Source organism: Trachemys scripta, chromosome 2 (assembly GCF_013100865.1).
Source record: "Trachemys scripta elegans isolate TJP31775 chromosome 2, CAS_Tse_1.0, whole genome shotgun sequence".
Taxonomy (NCBI): Eukaryota; Metazoa; Chordata; order Testudines; family Emydidae; genus Trachemys; species Trachemys scripta.
In genome coordinates, this window is record NC_048299.1 from 29,779,119 (window position 1) to 29,791,274 (window position 12,156).

Below are 12,156 nucleotides of genomic sequence, written 5' to 3' on the forward strand. Positions count from 1 at the left end.
GACAGCTACATTTAATAATCCAGCTACAGAATACAAATGTCTATAAGTCAGCTACTTACTGTTCTTTTATTTTATTCGCTGCTGTTCTTCCTACATCCTTTGTGTGAGACTGTGCTTTGCAGCCATGCCACAGATAGATAAGGGCTTTATTTATATTGAGGACAATCATAGACGTCCTGGACCTTAGGCTGCTGCAGTGACATGCTACTTCAAGTAAATTTCCTTCAATGGAAACTTCTCCTCGTACACAGTACAGCCTCCAGTCACCTGGAATGGGCACAAACAGGACGAAAACTTTATTACATTCTGGCAAAGTTACTTCTAATTCAAGATCTTTTAGGATAAATGGCAAGCACTGCATTGCATTACACAATCTTAAACTGTCACAAAGTGATAAAAGGAAATTCACAGTCAGTTTTATCACTGCTCCGTAACCCTCCCCCTTTTCTATTTAGGGTGAATAAAGGACCAATATACTAATGGTACCTTATCTTTTAATGTCATCTCCACTTGGTGAACTGCAATATTTAGGCGTATCAAGTCAAGTTCAGATTTATCCCAATACAATTGCAGCCTTTCCAAGCTGCCACTGGATTGAAAAGAATTTGCCTAGTGTTCACAGAATACACAGTAGGAATTGCAGTGCATGGTAAAAAGGTCACAGCAGCTTTGTTTTGTTTGAGTAATAGAAGTCCAAAATGACAGCATGCAAAACTGCAAGTTCATAATCAAATAATCATTTTTTGCCATGTAAAACAGAGAAGCATCTTAAAGCAGAGGGGACAATTTAAATGTATGTACAGCAAAATGAATTTGCTCCTGGGTTGACAAAACACATTTTAAGTTTAAGTGAGGAGTGAACTAAAATGAAAGCATGAGTATAAGCCCCGTGACAAAGATCATCTACAGAAGAAGCTCCACTATTCCCGTTGTTATAGAATGAGTACTAGTTTAGCTTTCATCTAAAATCCATTTTTTCCAGAAAAGGAGGACCATGAAGCAGAAAAAACATATCTAATAAGCGATTTACTTTGTGTATTTTCTTCTTCCTCTTCCCTTCTTCCAGCATGCACAACCATCCCTCCCTGGAAGCACTGCAGAAAGCATGGTGGTTCTTTTCCTTGAAGCACTTGTACCTAGAAATGGAGAGCACCACAATACCGAAACCACAGTAAATGAATTTAAAGATTGAGGAAAAACTGCCTCTTGGCAGAGTATTAAAAATAGTATAGTCCTGGCCACCCACAAGGGTGGTTTTTCTAATATGTTAAAACGCGGACTATTGTTTGAGCTGCCAAATACATCAACATTCAGTGGGACTCATACATGTTGTTCTGGTTAGGAACTGCATAACTAAGAGGAACATATATCCATGTTGCAGTGTTCAGCAATCTTAAATTTCAGAGGATAATTAGCACTGACTATATTGTAATTTAAATTGGTTTATTTTCAAACAGCATTGGAGTCCATTAATGGCAGGAGTCATCTTCTCAAAGAACTGAGACATTTTGAGACAATAGTTATATGGCAGCCCTATGAAGATTGTAAAAATCATATACAGACGCCCCCCTGGGTTACGCAAACCTGACTTACGCAAATCTGCATATAGGAAAAAGTTCCGTAAGCTAGAAATAGGAGGTTTTTGGGGGGGGTGGGGTTGCGTAATGGTCAGGTATACGTTTCCGACTTATGGAAAATTCGAGCTACGCAAGGCATTCCAGAACAGAATGCTTGCGTAAGTCAGGAAGCGTCTGTACAAATATGCTTTAATTTTGCTTAAAATGCTGGCTCTATGAAGCCTTAAAAAGTTTTGTCATTATTGAACTGACATTGCTGCTTATTAAACGGATAGGACAGACTGGTTTACAATCACTTGCACAGAATTTGGTATGGGAGGTGTCAAATGAGATCATGTCCTTTGCTCCCTTCACCCCATGCCTGCTCCCCAAGCTATGTCATTACAATACTTTGCAAATACAATTCAATTTTATGTCTTGGCCTGGCAGAAAATGCTTCTTATGGGGCTTAGCAGAATGGCTGGAGCTCTTCGGATACTTGTAGTGTGACAGAATATGAATTCCTTAATTGGATTCTGAACCTGAAGGCAGGGGATGTATCTACAAGTCATGCCTTTTCCTACAGCAGGGGGAAGGAGACAAGGAACATTCTTCCTCAGACTTCCCAGAAGGCAGATCTTGGAATTACATAATCCACAAAGAAGCAAATTTTTTAAAATGCTGGAATGTTGTTCTGCAAGGCCAAAGGGGACTTTGGGGGGGCTGTATATGTATATGTAGTGGCAATAGGTACGACTTCTGCGTTAGAAGGGAGCAAAAAAAAAAAATGATCCCCAAATCCCACCACCACATTTACTCACCAAACGTGGGCATTTGGAAAGTATTCGAATTTTTTACTACCGATTTCCCATAGCAGTTTCTACAGAGTGGATACGTCGGCAGCTCACCTGTGCTCCTCTCTCTTCATCAAGCTCCACAGTCATCAGTGCTGATGTGCCCTTCTCGCTCACTGTGGAGTGCCTGCCTTGCCAAAAGAAGTACACACACTTCTCTTTTCCAACAGCCCTTCCTTGCTGTTCTCCCTTTTGTCTGCTTCCAACTGCAAAACAAATGGCTCACGTTGAAGGAAAAAAGCTATTGCTAGCGTTATGGAGTGCACAGCCAGCCAGCTCAGTGATGTGAAATCCAGTGCAGCACTGACTACCCGCACAATCTGAGAAACATTAAGTCAAGCAGTGCAAGATGCATGTGCCAATCCTTCACAGGGACATCATCTGGTGGATGTAAAGCCGCACGCACAGACTCCACTGACTGGCCAAAGGCCTCCAAACCAGAAGAAGGATCATGTAATATAATTAACATCACTTGAGAGAATCAGACAACGTGGAATGGTGTAGCCAGTCATGTTACCAAACAACAAAAAAAAGCACAGCGTCTCATTTTCCATAATACACTGTTCTTTGGCAGCAAGAGATTAGCTGGCTGCTGAACGATATTAGAAACAGCAGCAGTTGAGACAGCTACAGGCAGAACACGAACATTCTTCTTGGTATAATTATATTAAAAAAGGAAACTGCAAGAGGATTCCAAGTTATGACAATCAGAGAACACTAAGTTAATAACTTACTTTAATGAAAAGAGTCTCGTGATTACTTGTAAAAGTTTCATTTTCCAATTAACTAAATGCTCCATGTTAGTCTGAGCAGAGGACTCGGAGCCAAGAATATTTTTTTTTAGAAAGACCTTTATTCATTATCTCAATATTACAATTAGTAATCAAAAGCATGTGTGAAGAAAGACAAGTTCTACATTAAAACCCTTGATGGAAAGCTTTACTTTAGTTAAAGAACACCTGAATAACCTGTGACACAATTAGGACAAGATTTTCAAAAACTGTTTAAAGTTAGTCTCCTAAATCTATTTTGACACCTACCAGACATTCAGAAGTGCTGAACAATCACTCTGAAAATCCAGGCCCTCTAAAGTCATCTCAAATTGGGCACCCAAAATCACTAGTTACTTGAAAATCTTGGCCTCAGTCTCCTCCTAAATCCTTCAAAACAGTGAAAGGCGGTGCCTCCTTTGACAAAACCAGCCCAACCGAGCAGATTTGTACTTTCAAACTATTTGCAAAGTGTAAGGAAAAAAACAACAACCCCAAATTCTTCAAGGAGTGAGAAGTTGGTTTTCTCTTGTTTTGTTTACATATGGAATCAGTTCATGGTTTCATGTTTAAGTCAGATAGTTTTCTATTCAAAAGTTTCTGCAACAAAGCATACATGTCTGGGTTTACTTCATCTACAGCTACTCTCAGATTCAAATTTCACACCCTTTTGTCCTCTAATTGGATTCTCTAGTATCTTGACTCCACAATCACACATTAATCTGCATTTTCTCACTACTTTTAAGAGCGAAGCCATATTTGTGCTGTGGCTGATTAGGGCTTGCCCCCTTGGAACACACTTTTCATTTGTGGGGCTGTTCATACTTTATTTACCAATGGGCCATCTCCTGTTCTGGAGTTCATTCCCCATTTTGAAAGTATGGAGTGAGGCACAGCCCTACCAGTCCCCTACCTAAACAAAGATCACCCTGAGTTGGTTGTTTGCTAGAGATCTGCCTAATCAATCAGTCTTTTAATTGGAGCACAGTTAAGAATTTTCAAATCAAGGCTGAAATGCATTGATGAGTGTTTGGAGAGCCAGCACAAAGAGATTCCTTCCCTCCTGGCACTTCGGCTTCACAGTCTAGCACAGACTTTTGCTTCCCCCTTGGTTCCTCTCTCCACTACCTGGAAAAGGCTTCACCTGGAACTAAACCTACATCTCTTGCAAGTCAGTTCAGAGCACTGCCACTAGTCCAGCTCCCTACCTGATTCAGTTCTACGTTAAAGAAGATTACAATTACTCTTGATATCATCACTCAAGCCATTTTGCAAACCAAAACTATGCGACTGCAATTTGGATGCAAGTAAGCTAATACATGGCAAACTGCTGTATGATGGCACAGATTACATTTTGGTGTGAGGAAGAGGAAAAACAGCAATGGTTTTACCAGGAATTCTACTTCATATCTTGCTTGCAAAGTTCGTTTAATGGCCACATGCTGTAAGTGAATTCCTGTCTTGTTTGCCTAGTGGGGTGCATCACATGCAAAGAAATTTAGCTCTGGATTTTGCTATAACATTAGCTGTTTTAGCCACAGACATCAGTATCTAGCATGAAGAAATTCAGTTGTTCACTAACCTGCAGTGCTCACCATGTACTTCCATTTAACCACATACGTGTCTCCCTCATGGAACTGTCCAATGCTTTGTTTAGGCAGCCTACTGTAATCAAATTCCAGGATGTGCCAGACATCCACGGAGGCAGTGATAATTTCAAACTGCCTCCCATCTTCTCCTTCAATAAATCCATAGCCACGGCCAATATTTATTCCATCCAAGACTGTGCCAACCGTAGTTTGGGGCACCGGTACCATTAGCATGACATCATATGGTTTAAAGTCAGACCTGGAGTCTTCCTGTGATAAGACATGTAACAGGTTGTTTCTTTTTGGTCTACGTTTAGATTTTTTTCTTCTTACCCAACGATTTAATGATAAACATACAAGGAGCAAATGTATGCGATACTTTGTGACACAGTGGTACTGTTTTCCTTTTGTACTAAAGCCAGTTTTGAAGCATTGATCAACCCCCCAAACATTAGTTGATTAAGAGCATGTATGTGGGTTTACCATCAATGATATTGTTCTAGTTGACATTTTAAAGACAGACTGATCAAGGAAGCAGTTTAGACCACTGAGTACAAAACTTACGTCTCTGCTGATGAATATCAGTCATTTATATGTTTTGAATTCAAAATTGTCTTCCCATTACAGACACACAAATCAAGTATTGAAAATACTCAGTACATTTATTTGCTCTACCTTCTGGTGAAGAGATTCACTCGAGTTCTTCTCATTGTGTTTCTTCAATTCTGTCCAATCAAGAAATTTTTCTTTGAACAATATGGTCTCATTATGTTCTGTGAGTCTGCCAAAGATAGCCCAGTCAGGACGCCCTTGTCCTTTTCTGTATTAGAAAAAACAAAAAACTGGATTAAATTACACACTGTAACATATATGCAAGAAATCAAATGGTTTAAACATCCCTGAGAAAAAACTCACGTTCAATACAGGTTTCTAAGTCTTTACTCTAGTTTGCAAATTATAAAGTTTGAAACTATTCAGATATCAAACATTTGCCAGTGACTTGATGTAGGATTTTAAAGGTGACCAGCAAAGGAAAGCAAACGGCTGTGTACCTTCTTCTTTGTACAAAGGCAGCCTGAAAGATTTCAACTCCCCGAATGTTTATTTGCCAATACACAGCTCCCCAGCTGGCACAACTTTACATGTTATATCATGCTGGCTCATGGCAACTAAAAGCCATTGTTTCCACAAAGAAAAATGGCAGCTGGCATTTACACACTGACCCAGTCTAAGGGAATTCAGTTGCATTAACTCCCAATAATGTATATCCCCAGTGTATCAATAAGAGAGCAAAAGTACTATAACAGCTGCAAGTTTGGTACCTTGGTATAAGGGGATTGCACTCTCCAGGGTCTAGAGGATTTATGTCACAATTGGCGTAGTCAAATGTTCCATTCCACAAATGTTTGGCCAGCTGGAATGCTACTTTTCTCTGTGCTAATGTGACTTCTTTCCCATGCCACACATATACTTCGCTGCCGAAATCAAAAACCAGAACCTAGAAATAATTACAGTAGTAATTTAACTGCAGGGAAAATATGCTCAGTTATACCAAAAACTCTTTAGTAGAACAATGGCCAGGTTGTGATATAATTAATGTAGCGAAACAAATACTTACAAATGTCCTATGTGACAAAAGGAGCCGACAATGAAATAGCAGCCACAGCATAGCATTTGGGTTTGACTTATGGGCCTGATTACTTGCATATTTGGTAAGCAAGTACAGTAACTCCTCACTTACCGTCCTCCCGCTTAACGTTGTTTCAAAGTTACGTCGCTGCTCAATTAGGGAACATTCTCGTTTAAAGTTGTGCAATGCTCCCTTATAACGTAATTTAGCTGCCTGCTCTGTCCACTGCTTGCAAGATTCTGTGGAAGAGCAGTGACTTTACAAGGGAGCATTGCACAAGTTCCTCTTCTCCGCCTTCCTCCCCCCCCCACAGCGCTTAGGACTTGGGGGGGAGGGGGAAAAGAGGAGCAGGGACGCGTTGTGCTCTGGAGAGGAGGTGGAGTGGGGGTGGGAAGGGGTGAACCTGGAATGGAGCGGGAACAGGAAGAGGCAGGCCTGGAGCATCCCCCAGCAAAGGCAGCGCCTGTTCTCCAGGGAAGCTGCCGCTGCAAAGGTGCTTCCTAGCATCCTTGCCTGCAGCGGGCTGTGCCTGTGTGGGGTAAGCCTGGGGCACTTCCCAACCACAGTACAGTACAGTACTGTACAATATATAATGCCTTTTGTCTGCCCCAAATTTTTTTCTTGGAACCTAACCCCCCACATTTACATTAAATCTTATGGGAAAATTGGATTTGTTTAACATTGTTTCACTTAAAGTTGCATTTTTCAGGAACAGAACTACAACATGAAGTGAGGAGTTACTGTACTAGGAATGCTACAGAGGAATTTGCTTACGAGGGAGGGAGTTCATGGGAGAACTGAAAGCTCTCACTGATCACAAAGCAATACTGACTTGTTCTAAGAAACTACTTTCAATTCCTCCTGGTTGGATGATGTGGCTGCAGTGAGAATTTACTGAGGGTGGAAAAGAGTTTTGGGAAGGGGAGATGAAAAAAAAGTTAGGACCATCTGGTTTAGACTTGGATGGACTGGAAGCAAAAGAACCCACCATGGACAAAAAGGGTTGGAAGTCTTTAAAAGTTGTCAGTGTTGAGATAATACATTCTAATTTTTCTTTACTTTCTTGGCACCAACGGCTCTGCAGATGGTCAGTCTCTGGCAGCGAAGGGTTTAAAGTATCAGAAGTACAAAGGACCTGATTTTCAGTAAGTGTGCAGATGTGTATTTGCAATTGTGTGCCTACAAACTTACTGAAAATCAGACCATCAATATCTTCCAGAGGAAGTGTTAAGTGTTCCAAATTCAAACTCCTAAATGTAACTTACTGTACCTCTTTGGACTGTAGCAGAGTACATCTTGGCATTTTCCCCCAGTAGTCATCATCAGGAATAAGTTTATCATCTACTAAACGATAGATGCAATTTGTTTCTATTATTGCAGCTTCGTACATTTCATCTTCCTCGGGGTTTCCAGCAGCTTGAAGAGAAAAAAAAAAATCATAAATACTCAATGTTCTAATATTAAAATTCTCTACATTGGAACAGTCAATTCAGCTATTTTACGATGATAAAACATCAGGGGCTGAAATGGTGAAAATATAAAATCTCTTACACTGGTAACTTGTCTGGCCACCGAGGAGTTTCCAGAAGTCTTTGGCAGCATGAGTATGGGTATTTATCCCTTCTTCTATGGTCTGTACATAAGAAGCTCTACAGCCGAGTTCCCTCTTTGTCTGAATTAAAGTTGCAAGTTCTGATGCCTAAGAGATTAACATAATTATCTGAATAGGATCGGTTAAGTCATTTGTGCACGTTCAGTCGAGGGAAAGTGCAGGAGTGAGAAAGGGGACAGCACGGTTGGTAACAGTGGTAATGGTCATTACTTCTCTTTTATTAAACACCAAGAAGCTAGAGAAAAATGACAACTACACCAGTGCTTTTATTTGTAATTCCAATGAGAACTGATCCTAATGAATGCAGAAACAGAAAGGACATCCTGCAATTCATACTATTTTTCTGTTTGAATACAAATCCCTTTCCTGAGGATTTCCTATTTTCTATTGTGGTTTTGCAACTTGCATGTCCCACGTCAGCTTCCAATAAATGCAGAGGTTAGGGGAATAAGATATATTTGCCTCCCACTGATTATCAATGATATGCTACTGTGCACATATTCCAGCACTGGACTATTCAGATAATTGGCATCAAACGTGATTATGTGAAAGGAAGAAATGGCCTGTGAGATCTCATTTTAGTGGACTAACCTTAGCTTTTTCTATGACGTTTGCAAACTCTCCTACCCAAAGGAAACAGTAATGTGGAGTTAACAACAGGAAACAGTCACCACTGTTCAGTGATGAAGCCCTTGGTTCAACTAATCTTGTTTGAACATGTCTTCTTCCTAAAATATAAAACCAGGATAATTATATTCCTAAAAATACTGCCATCAATCTTTGAAGACCTAATTATTTTGAATGAAAGACAGACTTGATCCCATTGCACTAATAATCCATTCCCCAAAGTCTTTCATTAGAAGAATGAATAAGGAACAACACAGGGTTCATACTTGGGGAAAACAATTTGTTTTCTTCTATTAACTGATATTTCTATATTGCCACTTGTTCCTGCCTTGACAATTTTAAACCCCACTGGAGAAAAAAAAAAGAATAATAAATGGCATAAAAAGCAGCCAAAATCCATAGCCTTTTCCATTTGTGAAACTACTTTATTGCCTTACTAGACAATCATATGATTTAAAGATTCTGACTTGCCAAACAAGTAGTATTTAGCAGAGATTAGGCTCAGTAACAATGTGTTGCAAGAACAATTGAAATGGCATTATGGTATTCTTACTGCAAGTGGAAAGTGGGTAGTAATGGGTACCAGAATAGAGGCAAATATTAGGGAGATAAAGCAAAAATTTAAATAAAACCCCACAGGACAGAAAAACAGAAATCCTGAAGTTTATCCTCTCCTCTTTCCTTACCAAAGCCGTGCCAGTCATCACCATGTTCATTTACGTGGCATGTTATATCCATGACTCATAACCTTACCTTGTTCTTGAATCTTTTAGGTTGTAAACTTTCCAGGGCAGGGGGTTCTTTGTCAATATAGTGGGGCTCCAATTTCTGGAGGAGCCTTTGGACATTACCATAATGAATACATATTGATAATATAAAACCTTCTTGCATACCTTTAATTTGCAACAGCATCAGTTTCTTGTATGGCACAGCACTGTTGTTGGAGTTTTGTTCAGTTAGATTGACACTTCGTAAACTGACGCTGCTGAAGTTTTCTTTGCTTGCTAAACCAGCAAGTGCTACTTCTGAGAAATTTGAGTTTGTAGACACTTACACACACAAAACAAAACAAAAAACCAAACAGGAGACACAAAAAGCAAAAAACAAAAACAAAAAAAAACACATTATGTTTCGTTTCTATATTTTATTAGATTTTTTTCTTGCATGGCTCATTTTCAGCTTTTTTTGTTGTTGCCACTGAAAAAGACAACAAAAAACAGGTTGAATTTAAATTTAACAGCTAGTCCAAAGACTCTGCTCGTCTTAATCATTAGGCAAGTTTCTAGATATCATCCCATAGTAAACTGTCAACGATCAGTTTACCAAACATATTTTATTTTCAGAAATTCCAACTTAAGAAATATCTTACTCAATATTTTGGGAAGTGCAGTGTACATTTGTGATGCAAATATAAATGATTAACAATGCTGAGAGAGAAGCCAAGACTAATTAGTTGCAATTCCCCTCAAATTTATCTCAGCCACTGTGATACAACAGGCATTTACACACTCCAAAGTCTCAGAGTCAGTTTATTATAAAGTTCTAAAAGAATCTCAATTCTTCACCATTAACGCCTATTTCTCAACCAAAACAAATGATTTCAGAAGTTTATAATTCAGATTAATGCTTCTCTTTACATTACATCACAATACTAGAGAGACAAGGTGGGTGAGCTAAGATCTTTCATTGGACCAACTTCTGTTGGTGAAAGAGACAAGCATCTGAGTACACAGAGCTCTTCTTCAGGTCTGGGAAAGGTACTCAGTGTCACAGCTAAATACAAGGTGGAACAGATTGTTTAGTATAACACTGCAAAGTACAATACTACACAGAATTTGTTTTAATCAATATAGGCAACATAAAGATTAGTTCTCTTCACTGCAGTGGCAAAGGGAAACTCTTAACCAATGCACTGTAATGATAGTTTGCCAAATAAACTTTGAAGAAACATTACACTACTGTGACTTGTTAATACTGTGGTTATCATGAGAACACAATGTCACTAATGCACTTCACTGCAAGTTCCTTCTGTAAGGAAGCGAATGGTTTGGAGTTACGAGGTCACTTTTGAATTCTTGAGGGATAATTATGGCCATGAGATTGAGGGAAATTTACAAGAATAAAAGTTGGTCTATTTCTGACAAACTAGACTTGCTCTCTTTTCCCAACAGAAGAATAATTTGTCATCATACTAAACATGCATTTTATCTGCTCCTTAGCTGCTAGTGGCATGTTCAGCCCCTCTCCTCCCAACTCGACCCAATCTCTCAAAAACTCAGTGTTGTTCTCTCTTCACTGGTTGAATAGACTGGAAAAGTTGGTATCAGAGTACTGAAGTCGGTAACCTTCCCTCAAGGTTCCCCCACTTCTTTCTTGTTCCACTGGGGTTCAATATTTTACCGATGTTCAGCCTTCTAACTGAAAACCTCTCAGAGAGTGTTATGCGTAGATTTTTTTTAGCCCTTCACTACTAGAAAGATACTGGCACATAGGAGCCGTGAAATTGACTTACTTTTTTCTACTTTCATTCGCTTTGACTCCATGAAGGCAATATTTAATCTTTGTTCGGTGTATTCATGAAGAATGTCCTCTCGTGCAGCCAGCAATTTCAGGGGGTTCCTTGAAGCCTGAGCTCTGCGCATAGGTCTCACGGCACGTTTGTGCTCTGCTACAGAAGAAGTTAACCTAAGCAGCAAATGAAAGTTTTATAATCTTCAGATGACATAATTGGTCTTAGTCAAAAGCCACTAATGATTACAGACTTGCTCTGTACTGGGATGATATTTAAAGCTAAAGTCAGCTCACTGATGCATGCGTAAGGGTATTCCAGAAATCCAGAGAAGAATTGGATGTGGCCACTGTTAAGAGACAGCTAAAAAAAAAATTTCTACAACTGAACATTTTGGCCAGCTCTGCATATCTGTGATTAAAGTTAGCCAACTCTGGGCAACGATTTGGTTAAGTTGGAAGGTTTCTCCTATTGGGGTAAAGACGGGAGGGGAGGGGAACGGTAAAAAGGGGAGACCAATGGCCATTTGTAAAACATCATGGAAAAATTTATATTTATTCATTCAGAACAGCGAAAGAGAAGGAGCTCACTTTGGTGCATAAGGATCAAAGATGGCATCAAAGTCCTCATCAAGCTCCAAAGGCACTGTGGAAGTTGGGCAATCCATGTGACGGTAAAATTTGGAAAAGGTTTCATCATCGTCCAGCTTCATCACCTCTTTCACCGATTTTCCTGTGACCGTTAGCACGGTTTCTTGCATCCCACCAACTGCAGATACAGATAAAAGAAAGATTCTCTTAAATACTATGCTGGGTTTCTGACCTTAAAGTTGTGTGTGGCAGTCTTTTGTTTTTCTGTGCATTTTTTTTTTAAATGAAATTTAAAACCTAGCCTAAGATGAGATAGCTTGACACAACGGTGATACGTGCAGGGCCTGTGGTGCTCAGTAGCATGGATTTCCTACACTAAAGAATGAAGGCCAAATTCTGCCATCCTCACCTAAAGTAAT

General features: G+C 39.6%; 1 protein-coding gene across 18 annotated transcripts in view; it reads right to left on the bottom strand.

Moving 5' to 3' along the window:
* Positions 1-12,156, bottom strand: part of SVIL (supervillin) — a 204,768-nt gene that overhangs the window by 13,462 nt on the left and 179,150 nt on the right. For all 18 annotated transcript variants that reach the window (XM_034760157.1, XM_034760145.1, XM_034760143.1 and 15 more), the window contains 12 exons: positions 11,738-11,915; positions 11,151-11,323; positions 9,532-9,687; positions 8,603-8,739; positions 7,951-8,098; positions 7,670-7,815; positions 6,092-6,267; positions 5,445-5,589; positions 4,763-5,039; positions 2,465-2,616; positions 1,031-1,136; positions 60-267 (listed from right to left, as the gene is read on the bottom strand). In XM_034760157.1, the coding sequence (XP_034616048.1) occupies positions 60-267; positions 1,031-1,136; positions 2,465-2,616; positions 4,763-5,039; positions 5,445-5,589; positions 6,092-6,267; positions 7,670-7,815; positions 7,951-8,098; positions 8,603-8,739; positions 9,532-9,687; positions 11,151-11,323; positions 11,738-11,915 (2,002 nt within the window). The remainder of the gene's footprint in view (positions 1-59; positions 268-1,030; positions 1,137-2,464; positions 2,617-4,762; positions 5,040-5,444; positions 5,590-6,091; positions 6,268-7,669; positions 7,816-7,950; positions 8,099-8,602; positions 8,740-9,531; positions 9,688-11,150; positions 11,324-11,737; positions 11,916-12,156) is intronic.